The 20,987-nt window shown below is 39.2% G+C and overlaps 1 protein-coding gene across 2 annotated transcripts in view; it reads right to left on the minus strand.

Annotated features, from left to right (window-relative positions):
* Positions 1 to 17,617, minus strand: part of SEC23A (SEC23 homolog A, COPII coat complex component) — a 63,454-nt gene extending 45,837 nt beyond the window's left edge. Inside the window, exons 1-8 of one of the 2 annotated variants that reach the window (XM_059181965.1) lie at positions 17,385 to 17,617; positions 11,369 to 11,607; positions 9,343 to 9,400; positions 9,054 to 9,140; positions 7,885 to 8,121; positions 4,513 to 4,592; positions 2,310 to 2,454; positions 38 to 196 (exon numbers count right to left, since the gene is read on the minus strand). In XM_059181965.1, coding sequence (XP_059037948.1) covers positions 38 to 196; positions 2,310 to 2,454; positions 4,513 to 4,592; positions 7,885 to 8,121; positions 9,054 to 9,140; positions 9,343 to 9,400; positions 11,369 to 11,589 — 987 coding nt within the window. In that variant the 5' untranslated portion in view covers positions 11,590 to 11,607; positions 17,385 to 17,617. Of the gene's footprint in view, positions 1 to 37; positions 197 to 2,309; positions 2,455 to 4,512; positions 4,593 to 7,884; positions 8,122 to 9,053; positions 9,141 to 9,342; positions 9,401 to 11,368; positions 11,611 to 17,384 lie in introns of both variants that reach the window. The other variant, XM_059181964.1, reaches the window with a different exon arrangement.
* Between the last annotated feature and the right edge of the window lie 3,370 nt (positions 17,618 to 20,987).

A 20,987-nucleotide genomic window follows, 5' to 3' on the forward strand; every position in this document is an offset into this window, starting at 1 on the left:
TTCTACTAAAGCAAAAAGGCTTAAAAACCAAAATTACCTTAGTTCCCTTTTTAACATATTTGGCATTATCTTTTTCAATGTCATGCCATGATCTTATAGGTGTCTTCAGTTCATCACCAACCACCATTCCGGGCCCCTGAGTGGCTGGACCACCAATGAACATCATGATACGAGCACCAGTGTTGGGAAAAGTACACTATTGGAAAAAAAGTAACTTGTCAAAAGAATTTAAAAGAAAATACAAGGATATACATTTCTAAAAGTGAATTTTGATATATTCTTTCTAGAAAACAGGAAAGCATATATTTTTCAGGAAATAACCAAATGTTGTAAAGTGAAATTTAAAAACAAGGTATTTATTTGAATACCTTTCTTTTGAAATCCTACCCTAAACAATAGTGCCTTCCTAACTTTAAAATAATCTATAAACCTGATCTCTCTAAACAAGGATGCTTCTCCTGCTTACTTAAAGCCTGACTGGGAGGAGTAGAGAAAGAGTGAAAGAAAGAATCTTCTTTTTTTTTTTTTTTTAAGATTTTATTTATTCATTCATCAGACAGAGATCACAAGTAGGCAGAGAGAGAAGGGGAAGCAGGCTCCCTGCTGAGTACAGAGCCCAATGAGATGCAGGGCTCCATCCCAGAGCCGAAGGCAGAGGCTTACCCCACTGAGCCAAACAGGCACCCCAAGAGCGCATCTTCTATTTTTTGTTGTTGTTGTTTTACTTTTTATGTTTAAAACACAAGCATAGCTTATGTTTCTAGTTCATGATGATGGACAAAGTACTCCAATCTACCTCTCCTTCCTAACCAAGGTACCAGTGACATGAGAAAAATGGTATTATTTTTAAAATAAGAAAGACTGCTCTCGGTAGACCAGAAATTTTGAGGAATCCAAACACAATGGATAAAAAGTTGTCATTTCTTTCTTTTCTGAAGCTATAACATAACATGAAAAATGTGCTCTGTATTTTTGTCCAGTAACTGACTAGAGAAATTACAAATAAAAGCATTTCTAAAATGATTATATAAATTTTTCTAATTATGGGACAAAGTAGAGTAACTATACATAGAGAGAAGGAAATGTAAACTCCATAATGGTATTAATAAATAAACTGAAAGTTTGATGAAGAATGGGATATTTGCATGGTTTCAAAGTTCCTTAGCATCTAATGTTTAATTAATCACAAAAGGAGGAGAAATTTTAAAAGTACTTCTATAGTGGAGAAACCTGCAGACACAATCTTAGTAAGTGATCGTGGTGATTATATCACCTTGAATGGGGCAAATGAAAATCATGGGTCACCTCATACGGTGTAATGAAAACACAGCATTTTCCTCTGATATCCCTGCCAATCATGCAAGACCTGAATCTAATTGTGAGGATACATCAAAACAAACCTCATTTGAGAGAATCTATGAAATAACTGGACTGAATCTTCCAAAGCATCAAGGTCATGAAAGAAAAAGCAAAGCTGGGGCGCCTGGGTGGCTCAGTGGATTAAGCCGCTGCCTTCGGCTCAGGTCATGATCTCAGAGTCCTGGGATCGAGCCCCGCATCGGGCTCTCTGCTCAGCAGGGAGCCTGCTTCCCCCTCTGTCTCTGCCTGCCTCTCTGCCTACTTGTGATCTCTCTCTGTCAAATAAAATAATAAATAAAATCTTTAAAAAAAAAAAAAAAAAAAAAGAAAAAGCAAAGCTGAGGAACTATACCCGACCGAAGGAGACTAAATGGACATACCACTAAATACATGTCTCTGAACTATATCTCTTTTGTAAAATAAATTATTGAAATAATTGAATGAGGTCTGAAAATTAGGTGGTAGTAATTTATCAGTGTCAATACTCTGATTTTCATAATTGTATTGTGGTTATGTAGGAAAACATCCTCATTTATAGAAAACACAACTCCAGTATTCAAGGGGTTGAGAACATACTAGCAACTTAAATAGTTCAAGGAGAAAAAAGTTCTTTACAACTTTTCTGTAAATTTGGTATCATTTCACAATTTTAAAAAGCATTTTTATAATTATAAAGTTCTAACTATAGTTACAAAGCCTAAGAGATGTGTAAAATTTTCAAATACTACTTAAAAGCAAAATTCCCCTTATTCTACCACTGTTAATATTTGGACAAACACCCTTCTAGGTGCCTCTCTGTACACAAAAGGATACCCTGCAAGTCCAACTTCAAATATAATTATATACTTGCTGTCCTAATGACCTGATTTTTTCACTCAACATTACCTTGTACATATTACTGATACACATACATATACATTTACATTCCAAAACAGAGCTATCATCATTACCTCAAGTAGTCCCACAGCTATGGAGAGTGCCACTCCAGAGGAACGTAAGGGTCTCTTTCCTTGTGGTACAGGCCAAGGGTCTCGCTGCAGTTCTCCCAGAAGATCTGTGAGATTCATGTCTATTTTCTGTACTGGCTGCAAGAATCTGTAAAACAAAATTAAATAAAAAGTCATTTATCAATGTTTGTGGTTAAGAGTTTAAGAACCCTGTGAAGTGTGTAAACCTGGCGATTCACAGACCTGTACCCCTGGGGATAAAAATATATGTTTATAAAAAATAAAAAATTATTAAAAAAAAAAAAGAGTTTAAGAACCAAGCTGTCTACTTTTTTAGAAAGAGAAAAGCATGGGGTGCCTGTGTGGCGCAGTGGGTTAAGCATCTACCTTTTGCTCAAGTCATGATCCTGGGGTCCTGAGATCAAGCTGGGCACAGGGCCTGAAGGTTCATGACCTGAATGGAAGACAGATGCTTAACTGACTGAGCCACCCAGGTATCTCTGTTTAAGCTCTTTTCTATGAAATAGAAGACAGGTGTTCATCATATTAATAACTCATATTAACCTCTAATTGAATAGGTTTGTGATGACTAATGAAACACTATAACCAAATGCTCGGCTGGGAGCCTGCTTCTTTCTCTCCCTCTGTTCTCCCCCCACCACCCCCTGCCGGCTCACCTGTTCTTTCTCTCTTAAAAAGAAAAAAAAGAAAGAAAGAAATAGAAAAAGTAATTTAAATACATAGCAGACTAATGGTTTCCTTTTTTGTATTATGATTATTTTTATTAACATATAATGTATTATTAGCCCCAGGGGTACAGGTCTGTGAATCACCAGGTTTACACACTTCACAGCACTCACCAGAGCACATACCCTCCCCAATGTCCATAACCCAACCACCCTCTCCATACCCGCCCTCGCCCCTCAGCAACCCTCAGTTTGTTTTGTGAGATTAAGAGTCTCTTATGGTTTGTCTCTCTCCCGATCCCATCTTGTTGCATTTTTTCCTTCCCTACCTCTCAAACCCCCACCCTGCCTCTCAAGTTCCTCATATCAGGGAGATCATATGACAATTTTCTTTCTCTGACTGACTTATTCTGCTCAGCATAATACCCTCTAGTTCCATCCATGTCGTTGCAAATGAGACCAATGGTTTTCTAACTTTTGTGTGCATCAGAATTGGTGGGCGGATTTATTTTAATAGACTGCTGGTTGCACAGCTTTGTTTCAGTAGGTCAGGGGTAGGGTCCAAGACTTTGCATTTCAAATAAGTTCCCAGGTGATGCTATCTGCTGGTTCAGAACCACAGTTTGAGTACAACTGCTATAAGGGAAACGCTCTCACACCAAGTATCAGGACTGCATCTTTTATTTAACAGTCGAGAATGTTTTTAGGCTACTGAAATAATTTTAAGAATACACATCAACTCAATTTTAGTAATACCACCTCTGATTAGTAAGTTTAGGGGGGAAAAAACTACCTCAAAGGCTAAAAAAGCAAAATGAAAGTTTTTTGGTTTTTTGTTGTTTTTTTTTTTTTAAAGATTTTTTTATTTATTTATTTGACAGACAGAGATTACAAGTAGGCAGAGAGGCAGGCAGAGAGAGAGAGAGGAGGAAGCAGGCTCCCTGCTGAGTGGAGAGCCTGATGCGGGACTCGATCCCAGGACCCCGAGATCATGACCTGAGCCGAAGGCAGCGGCTTAACCCACTGAGCCACCCAGGCGCCCTAAGATTTTATTTATTCACTTGACAGAGACACAGCGAGAAAGGGAACACAAGCTGGGGGAGTGGAAGAGGGAGAAGCAGGCCTCATGCCAAGCAGGGGGCCTGAGTAGGGCTCGATCCCAGGACTGAGCCGAAGGCAGACTCCTAATGACTGAGCCATCCAGGCACCCCTGAAAAGCTCTTGAGGCCGTATTTTTGCTTGGCGGCCTTCAACCAGAAAAGTTTTTATGAACTTAAGAACAGAAGATCAGGAACATATCAAAACTAAAGTAACTCCTTAACATTGTAATGATGAGAAACCATTTTGGTGACATGATTCTGCCTCATCTCTTTAGAAGGTATACTGAAGCAATGTATTTATATTACTAAAAATATTTAACAACATAGTATCACTGAATGTCTATGTTCAAATTAAGGGTACGGGATGCTTAAAAGAGCTGCACAAATTGTAAAATTAACTTTGCTATATTTAATTATTACCTATTGGAAGGAGGTGGCTGCTGTACCTGAGGACCACGTGTTGCTTGAGTAACGGGTACTTTAGAGAGTCCCAGCATTTCCTGTAAAGAGATGATTTCTGTGATATCCATTCAATTACTCCTACAAAGATATATCAACTACTTAACATGTGCAAGGTGCTATGCTAGGTAGTAGGAACACAAAAATAAAGAACATAAAGTCTCTTTCCTCAGAAAGCAAAAGGTCCAGGTGGGGAGACTGTCAGGTAACCAATAACAGTACAATGAAATAATCACAATAAGAGAGCAAAGTACAAGGTGCTACAGAAGCAAAGAGGGATACTAGCTCAGAAATACTTTCTTTCTAATTAATAGTCAAAAAGTTACTGGGTAACTTGAATGTATTTCTTAACTTATGTTCATCCACCCCTTTGAGCAACTATATTTCAAGTGTCTGCTATGTGCCAGAAAATCTAATGGTAGTAAAATATACAGTCCCTGACCTTATGAAATTAAAATCTGGCAAAACAAATAGCAGTTGAATCATATAAATGGGGTTATAAGGTACATATACTTTGTATGTCTATATTTCTTAATTTTTAACCTACTGCCTAACCAAACTGCCAGTTTCATTTTGAATTTTAAATGTGCACAAAATTCCTTTCTAGACACATGAAAATATTATTTTACCAAAGTCTCCTTGAATTTAGAAATGCTTAGTCATGAAGTGATAGAGTAAAAGTATATAACAGAAAATCAGAAAGTCTAAATATTTGGAAAGAAAAAATACTGAACTAGTACTACAGTATTTCCTATACTCCTAGGAAGAAAAACAACTTTTTACCAACAACTTACTGCACGTTAGATTCTGTGCCAAACTCCTTATATACACTATTTCTTCACAAAACAATAATGAAGTAGATTTTTTTATCCTTACTTTAAAAATGAAAACTGACACTCAGAAAGGCTACATAACCTGCTAAAGGTTACACAACTACTAAGTGGTAAAGCAATATATTAATCCAGATTTTGCCGGAAAGCCCTTGTAAGAGTTTATACAATTCTTCGTATTCTCATGTTACTTCACTTGGTACTAGTAACAGCCTTGTAAAACAGGTATTTATCCCTTTCCACAGAGGATAATAAAACAAGCAAGGAGATCAAACCAAGACTGCATAACTGGAAGAGTTTAAGATTTGAATCCAGGACTATTTGGGGAGCAAAGACCAAGCTCTTTTTGAGAAAATAGAGAAGGAAAATTAAAACACTTTAATGGAGAAAAAAATTTAGTCTGTAGGCATTTATTTCCTGCTACAAAAAAGGAGGAATATTATGTGTTACATATGTGTTATATAATTTAAGTAAAATGTACTCTACAATCAGAGGTTAACATTAAACAACTTAAAAAAAAATTACAGTTAAAAAAAACAAACAACAGCAAATACTTAGAGGCACAATCCATTTAATTTTCATAACCACAAAGTAAGATAGATACCATTATTACCTTTCTTCTACAAACAAAAAAAAAAAAAACCTAAGCCACAGAAAGACTAAAACTTGCCCACTTTCTCTCCTGTCTCATAGAAACAAATGATCCTCCACTCCAAGGTACTCTGCTTCCTACGCTCCTAAAGGAATCCCCATCACCTCTTCTGAAACCTCACCTCACTCCTGCTTTCACTCACCCTCTTTAGTCTCTCTTTCCCTCCTGTGTGTAAACACATTCAAGTGTACCTCCTAGAGTAAACCCGTGAACTCAATTCTCTCTCTCAAGTTCCCACACTATTACTAAGCTTACCTTCAACAAACCTCTTAAAAGAACAGACTCTAGGGGTGCCTGGGTAACTCAGTGGGTTAAAGCCTCTGCCTTCGGCCCAGGTCATGAACCTGGAGTCCTGGGATCAAGCCCCACGTTGGGCTCTCTGCTCCTCGGGGAGCCTGCTTCCCTCTTTCTCTGCCTGCCTCTCTGCCTACTCCTGATCTCTGTCTGTCAGATAAATAAATAAATTCTTTAAAAAAAAAAAATAGAACAGACTCTAATTTTCTTCACCTCCTCAAATCTTATTCACAATCTTATTCACTGTTCATTATCCTCCCCATCCAAACCTGCAAATTTCTCCACTATTTTCTATCTCAATTAACTGTCGCACACTTCCCCAGTCTGCCAAGCTTCAAATTAGAATCATTTAAATCCATTCCTAAAATCTTCTTTTTCTTTTTCATTTTGGGCTACCTGGATGCTCCAAAGTCTGACTTCATGTCTGTCTACTTTGTACAAGGCTTACCTATCATCTCCTAGGATAACTACTCTTAACTGGGAGTTGTATCAGAATCACAGTTTATCAAAATACTTATATGAACAATCTTACCCTCTTAATAACCTCCCAATACAAGCACATGTTCACTCACACTCAGAGTCTAGCAAAATTTCTAATCAAAAATATATATTGAAAAATATCCCCACATGATCCTAGTAAACCACACAAAACTCCCTATCTTGGAAGAAAAGCTTCAATTTGCCCCCAAAATAAAAATGTCCTAGTGTATGAAAAAATATATACTCTTAGTTCATATATTAATAACCCTCAAGCCTTAAAATATTCCCTTTGCCAAACCTAATAAAAGTGTTTAGGTCATGGGACACCTGGGCAGCTCAGTCAGGTAAGCGTGTGTCTTTGGCTCAGGTTATGATCCCAGAGCTCTGGGATGGAGTCCCACATCGGGCTCCCTGCTTGGCAGGAAGCCTGCTTCTCCCTCTGCCTGCCACTCCTCCCTCTGCTTGTGCTCTCTCTCTCTCTGACAAATAAATAAAATCTTTTAAAAAAAAAGTGTTTAGGGCGCCTGGGTGGCTCAGTGGGTTAAGCCGCTCAGGTCATGATCTCAGGGTCCTGGGATCGAGTCCCACATCGGGCTCTCTGCTCAGCAGGGAGCCTGCTTCCCTCTCTTTCCCTCTCTCTCTCTCTGCCTGCCTCTCTGTCTACTGTGATCTCTCTCTGTCAAATAAATAAATAAAATCTTTAAAAAAAAAAAAATTTTTTTTTTAAAAAAATGTGTTTAGGTCCTAAATGAGATGTCAAGAAGCAAAAGGTAATATTCTGTGGTTGCTTTCCCTCAGTCTTCAGCATGAATTCCATAAGCCCTTCAAATCTCTAGCAAAATACCTTCAGTTTCACCATTAAATGTGAGGGGTTCAATCTGTATAATAACAATTTCAGACAACTGAAGGAAAACTGATACCAATATTAAATTTAAAGGTCTTGTAATACAATGATAATAATACAATTAGTCATTATTATAAAAATATTTTCTACAAACTTCTATACAGAATGCATTTATAGACATTTATGGAGTGATGCCCATAGACAAGGTTCAAACTACCATTCTTGCTGCTTACCTGAAGTTGTTTGGCAGACAGGTCTTTTGTTCCTCTGAACACATAGCTTTTTGAAATGCCCTCACATCCAAGTTCATGAACCTGTACCATTCTCCCAAAAGTAATAAGTCCAACCAAGGCTGTAGGTGGTAAAAGACTTAATGACATCTGCATAGATTCTTTCAGGGCTTGTAAATCTTCATCTTCCATGCAAGTATCAACCACATAGAGGAATATCAAAGGCATCTGAGGACCACGCTTTTAAAAAATGTTGCAATAATAAGAAAATAATGTTAATGTATTAACACTCAGCACAACATACAAGCATAATTAGTAGAGGACTAATTAAATAATTTACAGTTCAAAAAAAAATTTACAATTCATTCATACAATGCAATCTTAAGTTATTTCAGAAATGAAACAAGTTTTATATACACACAGAGACATCTAAGACATATCAAGAGAAAAACTAAATTTACAAACATTATTTATAGTTTCAAAAGCTTTTGATTTCATTTAATTGTATGAGCCTTCATCTCCTATACAAGTACTTATTTCTCTCAAAATAAGAAAACAATAGCTATAAAGCTTAAAAACAAAATAAGGTGATTTTTATAAAATAATTATCTAAACCTGAATTTTACTGCAAGAGACCTGGAAACTAGGTAGGCTGGACAAATTACTTACTGGCTGAAGTGATCCATATTCTGCTTTCTCTACAACACTCACAAAGAATATTATAACTTTAATACTTACATATGTAAACAACTATGTAAAGCCTTTCAGAAAGGGAAGAAAAATGACTTTCTTAACAAGGACCAATGTAAGAGTAACTTTATTAGTTAGACTTGGAGATATACCATCAGGTTCTAGCATCATACTGACTTAAGTATTTCTGAATTAACCTTCCAACTACACAGCAACACGGACTCTGTACTATTTATTGATCTACTCAATATAGCAAATCATCCCATCACCCAATATCCTGGCCACCCATTAAATGACTACAACAGAGAGATTATCTTATTCAAATTGACCAAGACAGTTCTTACCTCTTAAAAGCTCCATCAATTCAATGTGAGAATCAAGAATGATGCCCATTAATTCATCTGAATTTAACAATTATTTTGGTATAAAGTAAATTACTAGATATTTAAAACCTTCTTAAGGATTTATTCTTGTGCTCTTACCAGAACTACATATTCGATGCTAGAAAACTGAGGTAAAAGCTCAGCGGGTTGATTCAGTTCAGATATACCAGCATAAGTAGGTGGAAACTATGGAGGAAAAAAGAAATTTTTAACAAATTACTTGCCAGAAAGAGTAATGAAATTCTAAACTGCAAATAATTTTATGATCATTTAGTTATTAAAAAGTGTTTTTCACATGAAAATTTATTTCATCTTTTTTTAATACACATTCTTCTACATATTTAGATTAATACCAAAGCATTAACATCTGCATTGCGAGTTTTCTTACCTGATTCCTTTGATAACAAAAGTTGCAAGCCCAGAGTTTTGCTCGATAATCCACCTGACTGTTTTAAGAAAAGATAAAACAGAGCTCATGTTTCAGTTCAACTGTACAATGATCTTAATTTTAATAAATTAATTTTTCTGAAACATTAAAACATTCAAATAGTTAAAATGATCTTTAAAAGCTATTACTTCTAGATGTTGCCAATATCTAATTCACACTTTTAGCAAAGTTTACCTAAATGAACTTTTAATACATAGCAAATATCAGTAAAATTAAGATAATCCTTTTTCTTCAAATAATTTAGTAACTTCTACACTCAGATCTAAAAAATATTTAATTCAGAAGTATATTTCTTGAATACTTTATATGTACCTGCCATTATTCCAGAAACTGATAATACAGCAGTAAGTAAGAGCTCAAAGTACCCTGTAATCACTGAGCTTATAATCTAGAACAGAAAAACATACTATAGAAAAGTAGGTGCATAAATACAGAAGATACTTTCAGACAGTGATAATAGAGATTAAAGATAATAAAGTAGGGTGTAAGAATGTGTTTGGGAGGGGTACTTTAAAAGAAAGCCTTCTTAAATAAACAACTGAAATGTGATCTAAATGAAAAGGAACCAGTCAATCCAGGCAGAACAATCCAGGCAGAATATATAGCTATTGCACAAGTTTCAAGGTAGGAATAAATTTCGTATGTTCAAGGATCAGAAAGAGGGTAAGGTATAATGTAGATAAGAATAAAGGAAATGGATAAGAAGAAGGCAGAAATATACAAAGGCTAGATGATAAAGGGTTTTATAAGTCTTAACAAACAGTTTGGATTTTCAGTCTATAAGACACTATTAAAGGATTTTAATCATCTGATATCCATTTGTAACACTTTAGCTTCTGGATAAAGAATAAACTGCTAAAAGACAAGAATGGAAACAGGATGTCCAGAAAATTGTCCAGAAAAAAAGATGGTATACTTTGAAGTAGAGTGTACTCGCAGAGACTGAATATGAGAGATGGAATCAGTAATGTTCCAGAGGCAGATTCAGAGTTGCTAGTGGACTGAGTAGGGAGAGAGTGTGGAAAAAAGAATAAAAGATGATTCTTTTTTTTTTTTTTTTAAAGATTTTATTTATTTTTCAGAGACAGAGGGAGAGAGCGTGAGCGAGCACAGGCAGACAGAGAGGCAGGCAGAGGCAGAGGGAGAAGCAGGCTCCCTGCCGAGCAAGGAGCCCGATGTGGGACTCGATCCCAGGACCCTGGGATCATGACCCGAGCCGAAGGCAGCTGCTTAACCAACTGAGCCACCCAGGCATCCCTAAAAGATGATTCTTGATATTCTGGTTTATGCATTAAGAAATCATAACATTTCCGGGGCGCCTGGGTGGCTCAGTGGGTTAAGCCGCTGCCTTCAGCTCAGGTTGTGATCTCAGGGTCCTAGGATCGAGTCCCGCATCGGGCTCTCTGCTCAGCAGGGAGCCTGCTTCCCTCTCTCTCTCTCTCTGCCTGCCTTTCCATCTACTTGTGATTTCTCTCTGTCAAATAAATAAATAAATAAAATCTTTATTAAAAAAAAAAAAGAAATCATAACATTTTCAGGGGCGCCTGGGTGGCTCAGTGGGTTAAGGCCTCCTCTTTCCCTGCCTGCTTCTCTGCCTACTTATGATCTCTGTCTGTCAAATAAATAAATAAAATCTTTAAAAAAAATCATAACATTCTCAAACACCATACCACTCAATTATGACTTTTCTAATGACACATGATGGGTCTAATTATGCACAGCCATCACCTACCTAGCAATACTAGTGACAGAATCTAACAGTTCATATAGTGATAATTTTACCTTTGGTCTCTTATCAACTCACTACAACTAGAATATCCTTCAATTTTACAGCTCCTTGGATGTGACTACTCTAATTTGAAAAAATAACTGTAACAAAACAAACACCTTCATATAAATGCACAAGAAAGAAACTATACTCTTAAATAGGATTTCAACATTCATTTTTTCAATATATTTTAATTACCATAAAGGATTCAAAACTGCACGGCAAGTGGTCCTACTACACAGAACAGGTTCATATTGAATAGGTGGTAAATCAGGTCTCTCCTTCAGTGGTGTAAATAGGGCTGCTACTGGAACGACCATTCTTGTAGCTTCCAGTCGACTTGATGGCCAAACATTCCAACTAAATCGGACTCCATCTCGTTCTTCATTTTGTTGGATGAATTCCAAATATGTTGTCATCGTAGTGCGTGATGCTTACTTCTGTGACAAAATTAAAGATGTTTAAAAATTTTATTCTTTTTAAGATTTTATTTATTTACTGGACAGACAGAGCACAAGCAGGGAGAGCAGCAGGCAGAAGGAGAGGGAGAAGCAGGCTCCTGGCTGAACAGGGGGCCTGATCATACCCTGAGCAGAAGACAGACACTTAACCGACTGAGCCACCTAGGCACTCCTAAAAATCCTCTTGAAAAACTAAATAAGGGACGCCTGGGTGGCTCAGTTGGTTAAGCAGCTGCCTTCAGCTCAGGTCATGATCCCAGCGTCCTGGGATTGAGTCCCACATCGGGTACCTTGCTCAGCAGGGAGCCTGCTTCTCCCTCTGCCTCTGCCTGCCACTCTGTCTGCCTATGCTCATTCTCTCTCCCTCTCTCTCTGACAAATAAATAAAATCTTTAAAAAAAAACAAAAACCTAAGTATTTTTTTTCCACTGTCAGCCATATTCACCCAAGAAAAATGAGAAATCTAAGAAAAAAAATTAACAAGCAACAATAACCTCACTTATAACAAATGAATGACTCTACAGAACTAAGTGTTCATTAGGCTCAGTAAGAGGTATTTCATCCTTTTTCAGCCATTCTTAAAAAAAAAGTATAATAGGTGTCCTATTTATTTAAGGTGTATAGGAAAGAAAGTCAAAGATGGGGGGAAATAAAGAGCCAATGTTTTCGGTATCAGCCCTCTAAATTACATTATTCTAATGAACAGATTATCAAAAACATTAAATTCTAAAGCTCATATGGTTTTCTAACCAGAAGATGACAAGTTTCCACAAAACCTACTAGAAGAGAATGCTTAACAGTGCACAAGAAAAACATTTTTCTAAAACTGAGTACTTCTGTTTGAGACAGGTAAATTTTTCTACTGTGTGAATATAGGACCATTTGTGGCACAATAAGTAAAATGCTTGCTAAGTGGTGTTCTATATATGCCATTTGACTTCTTTTGCAGAAACTTAATTAGAATATTTTTAGGGACACTTGGGTGGCTCAGTCGGTTAAGCGGCTGCCTTCAGCTCAGATCATGATCCCAGGATCCGGGGATCGAGCTCCACATCTGGCTCCTTGCTCTGCAGGAAGCCTGCTTCTCCCTCTGCCTCTGCCTGCCACTCTGCCTGCCTGTACTCTATCTCTCTGACAAATAAATGAATAAAATCTTAAAAAATATATATATATATATTTTTAACATTCCAAGTTAGGAGAGCATTTTATTTTTTTTTAAGATTTTATTTATTTATTTGACAGAAAGAGAGATCACAAGCAGGCAGTGAGGGAGACAGAGAGAGAGGGGGGAAACAGGCTCCCCGCTGTGCAGAGAGCCCAATACGGGGCTCGATCCCAGGACCCTGGGATTACAACCTGAGCCGATGGCAGAGGCCTAACCCACTGAACCATCCAGGTGCCCCAAGAAGAGCATTTTAAACTCTACTTTGATCCATACAATTTCAATATACTCTCTTAAATTTATTAGAAGGAGGATTCCACTCTCATATATCAAGACATATATCCATCTCGTTACTCTTCTTACTACCTATCTAGAATGCCAGCCTTCCTACCTAGGCAACAGTTAGGTCTATCTCACATTCTCAAACTGCAACAGTGATTTGTAAGGAAGGAAACTGTAAAATTTAAAGTTCTGAGAGGATAGAGAGTTTAAATTGTAATGTGGCTGGCCAAAGATTTGAAGGAGAGATGAAAGATATCAAGAACTAAAGAATTATGAAGGTAGGGTACCAAAAGCCAACAGAAATACTGAAGTTGCTAAGAATGACAATAGGACAAGGAACTGATTGTAAAATGTAACTGAGGGAAGAAAAGATATTATTTGAAAAAAGCATATTGAATATAATAGTTTTAATTTTAGGAACATTTTCAAATAGATTTTGTTAATAAGTTTTACAGAAAGCGAAGCTTAACAAATCTAGGTTATTTCTCTTCCTTGGCAGCTAAGAATTTTCTTTTATTTAAAAGACATAAGAATGTTCTATTTTAAATATATCTCTGTTAAAAAAAAGAAAAATTAGGGGCGCCTGGGTGGCTCAGTTGTTAAGCATCTGCCTTTTGCTCAGCATGATCCCAGTGTCCTGAAATGGGTACCCACCACCCCAATTGGGCTCCCTGCTGAGCAGGAAGCCTGCTTCTCCCTCTCTCACTCCCCCTGCTTGTGTTCCCTCTTTCACTGCCTATCAAATAAATAAATAAAATCTTTAAATATATATACACATACATATATACAAAAAGAAAAAAATGAAACACTGTATTCCTATCAGAATCTCACAACCAGAAAACTATATGCTAATCAAAAGCAAACAGATTTTTCAAAGATTGATAAGGGATAGAGAGGAATTCTAAAATAACTAAGCTGAAAAAAAAATAAAATAACTAAGCTGTTTAGAAAAAATGTTTAGGATTTTATTTATTTCTTTGACAGATAAAGACACAGAAAGTGTACAAGCAGGGAGAGTGGCAGACAGAGGGAGAGGGGAAAAGCAGGTTCACTGCTGAGCAAGAAGTCCAATGTGGGGCTCCATCTCAAGGTCCTGGGATCATGACCTGAGCAGAAGGCAGATGCTTAACCCACTGAACCACCCAGGCGCCCTGCAAATATCAAAATTTATGAAAACCGGTGACCATGACCCTGAGCTTCGCAGCCAGCTAATATGTAAAGATTTTTCTGTGGGGCGCCTGGGTGGCTCAGTGGATTAAGCCGCTGCCTTCGGCTCAGGTCATGATCTCAGTGTCCTGGGATCGAGCCCCACATCGGGCTCTTTGCTCAGCGGGAGCCTGTTTCTCTCTCTCTCTCTCTCTGCCTGACTCTCCGTCGACTTGTGATCTCTCTGTCAAATAAATAAATAAAATCTTTAAATAAAAAAAAAGATTTTTCTGATAAGATCGGTGGTGATACTAATGTGAATTTTCTATTGTATAATGAAACATGTCAACATTTGGAAAATATACTTTATTCAGTGAAGCAAATCTCCCAAATGATCAGTTCATGATATTACAAAATCATGCATGGATAGAGATCCATTCAAAGTGCAGGACAGACCAATGAATTTCAATGCAATATAGTACAAAAAGTTCATTTCTAAAATTTCATTATTCACACTGCTATTAACCCTTGATTTCTGAATTAAAACTGTCAAGTTGTAGTGTAGTATGAAAAAAAGAATATGCACAATTATCTGGAAAAGTTATTAAAATATTCCTCCTTTTTCCAGCTATGTATCTATGTAAGGCAAGACTTCTTTCATACAATTTAAGCAAAATAACATATTACAATAGACTGAATGCAGAAGTAAATATGAAAATCCACCTGTCTTCTATTAAGGCAGGGTGGGCTTTTCCAAGGAGGGGGGCAGTTGGGGTTTTTTGGTTTTTGTTTTGGATCCTCAACAATGTTCAAGAGTCCAAAGGGGTCCTAAGAAGCAAGGTTTTAGGACATTAGGACAATTCATTCAGAGAGCCTAGTAGAGAAAGGCTCTATTAGATTTAACATAAAGACATTGACACACAATAGACAGGTTTAAGTTTCTACAAGTAAAAAAGGTCGATCCTAACACCCTTGCTTTTTATTATGAAATACTAAATATCACTTGTGTGATATCTGAGCACAATTACCCTCCTTTTCCTCTCTGCTCTAAGATCGTATTTGTTTACTAAATGACATCTATTGTATTTTGTACATTCTCACTTTTCAGCAGTATTTTGAAAAAGTCCCACCTACTTCTTCTTAACCAGTCCAGTTACATGGCCATGCACAACACCTCCCCAACTTCCCTCACCTTTAAAATCACCAATTCTAGTATAAACCTTTCCACGCTGGACCCCATATCCAACAATGGCATATCTAAAATAAATTCCTGGGCGCCTGGGTGGCTCAGTGGGTTAAGCCGCTGCCTTCGGCTCAGGTCATGATCTCAGGGTCCTGGGATCGAGTCCCACATCGGGCTCCCTGCTCGGCAGGGGGGCCTGCTTCCCTTCCTCTCTCTCTGCCTGCCTCTCTGCCTACTTGTGATCTCTCTCTGTCAAATAAATAAATAAAATCTTTAATAAATAAATAAATTAATTAAATAAATTCCTTTCACAAACTAGCTTTTTATAAAATGGCATTATTTGATCAGCACTCTGTCCCCTAATCTTATGTTAAAACCAAATATGATTCAGACACTGTATTAGAATGGAGATTAAAAATACTAATCATAAAAAAATTTTAGTCATAATATTTTTTAAAGTGGTACAAAAACACAAAAGACTATGCTAAAGAAATGTCTCATTTCCCAGCACAACTTATATATAACCAGCAGAACTTACTTTAAATAATTTCTCATGATATAAAAGCAAAGAAGCAAAACATCATGTCTCTTTAACCTATTAAACACATGCCCACAGTATTTTTTTTTTAAGAATTTTTATTTATTTGACAGACAGAGATCACAAGTAGACAGAAAGGCAGGCAGAGAGAGAGGAGGAAGCAGGCTCCCCGCTGAGGAGAGAGCCCGATGCGGGGCTCGATCCCAGGACCCCGAGATCATGACCCGAGCCGAAGGCAGCGGCTTAACCCACTGAGCCACCCAGATGCCCCATGCCCACAGTATTTTTAAAGCTTTTTCTATTCAGTAAAAATCAGGAGTTTGCAATATTCCAATTATAGCACGGTTATAGATCCCAAGTGAAAAATAACCTAAATTGCAAGTAAAATTTGAATTTCTCCCAATCAGATGTGTTTACCAATTAAGTGTGCCCCTCTACTTTCCAGTTGTAAAATCCTCAATGAAGTGTTTTCAACTGCTTTCCATGCCTAGATTTATGATCTTGAACAAATAGCTTAACTTCTCTGATCCTCAATTTCTCAGGTAAGATGAGGGGTTGGGGCTACAAGGCCCCTTCTAACTCTAAAACTCTATGAGTCAAATAAAAATGGTCGGACTTTCAAAACGAGGTGAGACTACTGGAAAGGGAGAGAAGGAAAACTTACCATTTATATTTAAACCCACATTAAACCTACAACTTTTTTTAACCAAGTTAATGTGTCTGGTTATACGCGGCTGTACCGGATGGAGGCTGAGGAAATTCACGTGAATTCAACATACCCCAGAGACTACATGTAGACTGTACTTTTCCTTTCCCACCAACACGGGAAAACGCTAGCACAACAGAGAAGACTGGTCCGATCTGAAAACCGCACCCCACTTGTAATCGAGGCCTAAGCGTTAGCTTGACCTGCCACTTAATTCTCCTTATCCTCTTCGACTCCCAAGGCCGAACGACCCGTGACGAAGTCACCTGGGTTCAAAGTCTAGGGCACTTCAGATCAGGGATGGCATGAACCGAGAAGCCAAGTGTCCAGAAGCAGTGATAAGCTGGGGCGAGGAAGGCAGGTCGCCCGGGAGTCGGGGGTGGGTGCTGGGCGAGAGGCTGAACTGCCGTTTTGCACCCGACTCCCATCTTTCGCACCTTACCCAGGGGAGCTTGCTGAGGGGCCCGGGCCCCCAGGCCCGGAAGAACGAAGCGGAGTGGTGGGTGAGAGGGTGAAGGGGTCAGGATTCAAAGGTGCCCTCGCCGGCCGGTCGCTGCCGCCGGCGCCCCCGTCTGTTCCGGAGCACCCCAAGAGGGCAGAGCGGGCACCGGCCCCAAGAGACCCCGGCCCACCCGCCCGCCGGCCCACAGCAGCACAGCTTCCCCTCCCCCGCTTTCCGCGGAGCGCCCGCGGCCTCTCCGGGGAGCCGGGAGGAAGACCCGAAGTCGGTCCTTACCCCAGGGCCTCCAAACGAGATCTGCGCCGGCCGCAGCCACCGCCTCGCAAAATCGGTCCCTTCAGCCGACCCAGAGCAACCGTGGCACTGCAATCACGGCCGGCGCCGCCCCGCCCCCGGCCTCCGCGCAGAACACCGCCGGGCCAACATGGCTGGTGCCGCCTCTGCCACGTCAAGGGGTGGAGAGGCGGGGCGACCGCGCCGGGGAACCGAAGGGGAGAGTGCGGGACCCGGCGGAACGCCGCGGGGATAGGGCACTAGGAGGAGCGTGGGGAGGGGAAGGGGCGTGCACCTAGCCGGGGCGGGGCTCGCGGAAGAGCGAACTAATGGGAGGGCACCCGGGCGGAGCCGCGAGGGCGGAGACGAGAAGGAGAAAGGGGAGGGAAGGGGCAGTGACGGAACCGGGGGGGCGAGGCAACCGAAACTGAGCCGGTCGGGGACCACCTGAGCGGAGAGTGGCCCCAGCGGAAATTGGAGCTCCTTAACCCTTTCCACGGTTCTAGGGCATATCCCACTCCCTGAGGGCCTCAGGCGAGAGTAGGACCTTCTGTCGCCATTCAGACTCCTCAACTCGCGGTGGGGCGGGGGCGGTGTCCGGTAGGACATCCCCTCCTGTAGGCCCCTGGTTGATTCCTAAAACCACAAAACTCCCCTGGTTGATTCCTAAAACCACAAAACTACATCGCCCCTAAAAAAACAAACAAAGTGAAAAGTTCGTTTATTCACTTAGTGCAACATATATTCCCTAACACTATGTACCAGGTACAGTAGCAGTGCCTATGATATGACATAGGCAAAACAGGCCTATTTATAAAACTAAAAATACAAAATGTGCAATTACAGAGCAAAAATATAAATAAAAAAGGCTGTCCTCTTTTCAACAAAAATTACGAGACTTTAAAGGTCTCAAAAAAGTCCTCAAGTCCTGTGTTTTAATGGTACAAATGCATGAAGAACCAAACGTAACAATTAGCTAGGATATAGTAGTGATGCATTGGAAATCTGCAGTCACTATTTACAAGATGGGTATGTTCCATACTCATGCATCGCAGTTGCATTCAGAGGACATTGCTCATTTTGGGTATGTCTACAAAACCAGGAAAATATGGAATAAAAATTGGGATTTGCTATATTTAGATAATTAAATTTCCAATACAGCTGTTTTCCATTATGCCTTTACTCTTTTTATACAAGCTTACTCTTTTTATAACAGCTTTGAATATCCCTTTACTCTAATTTGTATCTCATAAACATATCTCATAAAAATGTAAAAATTATACAGTCCATTGAACTCATTATAAATGGTAAAGACTATTTTTCTTGGTGTACTAAAAGTTAAGAGGTTTTGACTTGAGGAAGAGAAGAATAGAGAAAGAATGGAAAATATCTTGAGGTACTGGGAAAGGAGAGTTAGACTAGGAATTGGAGAAAGGGAAGACTCTCCTAAAACAACCTTCTCTGGCTTTCAAACATAATCTATAGACATCCCTGGCCCAAGGCATTTGGGATTAATTTGTGAATCTGAAGGTTGTTAAACATTTACCAACTTGCAACTGACTGTAATTGTTTACTTTCATTACACCACCTTGTACAGGTCCTGGCACAAAATAATTTTTCCTTAAATGTTCATAAATGAGCAGCAGCTCTTTCTGCCCATAGGTCTTGTCCCATGCTTTTATATAACCACTATTTTGCAGCATTAAAAAAAAAAATTCAAGAATGAGCATGAAAACCTAAATAATTATATATATATATATATATATATATATATATATATATATTCATTATTATTATTACTATTATTGGGGTGCCCGGATGGCACAGTTGGTTAGGTATCTGACTATTGGGATGCCTGGGTGACTCAGTGGGTTAAGCGTCTGCCTTCAGCTCAGGTCATGATGCCAGGGTCCTGGGACTGAGTCCCACATCAGGCTTCTTGAGGAGCCTGCTTTTCCCTCTGCCTACCGCTCCTCCGCTTGTGCTTGTTCTCTCTCTCTCTCCCACTCTGACAAATAATAAATAAAGTCTTTAGGGGAAAGGAAACAAAAAAAAATCTGACTATTGATTTCAGCTCAGGTAATGATCTCAGGATCATGAGATCAAGCCTTACATTGTTGGGCTCTGCAGTCAGCAACAGGGTCTGCTTGAGATTCTTTCTCTCTCTCCCTCTGCGCCCCCCACTGCCCAAATAAGTAAATAAATCTTTAAAAAATTATTACTATCATCATTTTTAAGCTTTGGCATTAACTATAAAAATATAAAATCTGACATAAGCTCCCCCCCCAAATTTTTTATTTTCATTATTTTTAAAATTTTAATTCCATGGGTGCCTGGGTGGCTCAGTTGGTTAAGTATCTGCCTTCAGCTTGGGTCATGATCTCAGGGTCCTGGGATTGAGCCCTACATTGGGCTCCCTGCTCAGCAGGAAGCCTGCTTCGGCCTCTCCCACTCCCCTGCTCTGTTCCCTCTCTCGCTGTCTCTCTCTGTCAAATAAATAAAAAATTAAAAACAACAACAACAAAATCAAACTCTCTAGACCCAACCATTTTGTTGCAAATGGCAAGATTTTCTTCTTTTTTATGGCAGAATATCCCGTTGTGCGTGTCTGTACGTGTGTGTATGTATACATACACATGTCTTTCACCCATTCATTTAGTAATAGACACTTGGGTTGCTTCCATAATTTGGCCATTGCAAATAATGCTGCAATAAATAAAATTCCCTTTTTTAAAACTCAATACTCTAAGATCATTACTTTTTCAAACTGGCATTTTTAAAATGCCAGAGAATGTTAAAAAAGAGAGGGAGGCAGAGAGCCTCTTCTCTGCTGTCCTACCTGCTGCTCCCTTGCAGTGTATTCAACATTCTATCTCCTCTTAAAAAAAAAATGAGAGGGGCACCTGGGTGGCTCACTTGGTTAAGCAACTGCCTTCAGCTCAGATAGTGATCCTGGAGTCCCCTGATCGAGTCCTGCATTGGGCTCTCTGCTCAGCAGGGAGTCTGCTTCTCCCTCTGACTCTCCCCCTTCTCATGCTTTCTCTCTCGCTCTCAAATAAATAAATAAATAAATAGAATCTTAAAAAAAAAATTTTTTTAAAGAGAGAGTAGGGCTCCTGGGTGGCTCAGTGGGTTAAACATCTGCCATCAACTCAGCTTGGGTCATGATCCCAGGGTCCTGATATCAAGCTGGGTTCCCTGCTCAGTGGGGAGTCTGCTTCTCTCTCTCCCCCTCCCTGTTTCTGTCTCTCACTCAAATAAATAAATAAATAAAATCTTTAAAAATGTATATATATATATATAAAGAGAAGGGGCGCTTGGGTGGCACAGTCAGTTAAGTGTCCACTCTTCATTTCACCTCAGGTCATGATTTCAGGGTCTTCTTCTTTTTTTAAAGATTTTGCTTATTTATTTGACACACAGAGAGATCACAAGTAGGCAGAGAGGCAGGGGGAAGCAGGCTCCCCACTGAGCAAAGAGCGTGATGTGTGGCTTGATCCCAAGACCCTGAGATCATGACCTGAGCTGAAGGTAGAGGCTCAACCCACTGAGCCACCCAGGTGCCCCAAGATCTCAGGGTCTTAAGATCAAGTCCGGCATGGGGCT

This window comes from Mustela lutreola, chromosome 7 (genome assembly GCF_030435805.1).
Source record: "Mustela lutreola isolate mMusLut2 chromosome 7, mMusLut2.pri, whole genome shotgun sequence".
NCBI lineage: Eukaryota > Metazoa > Chordata > Mammalia > Carnivora > Mustelidae > Mustela > Mustela lutreola.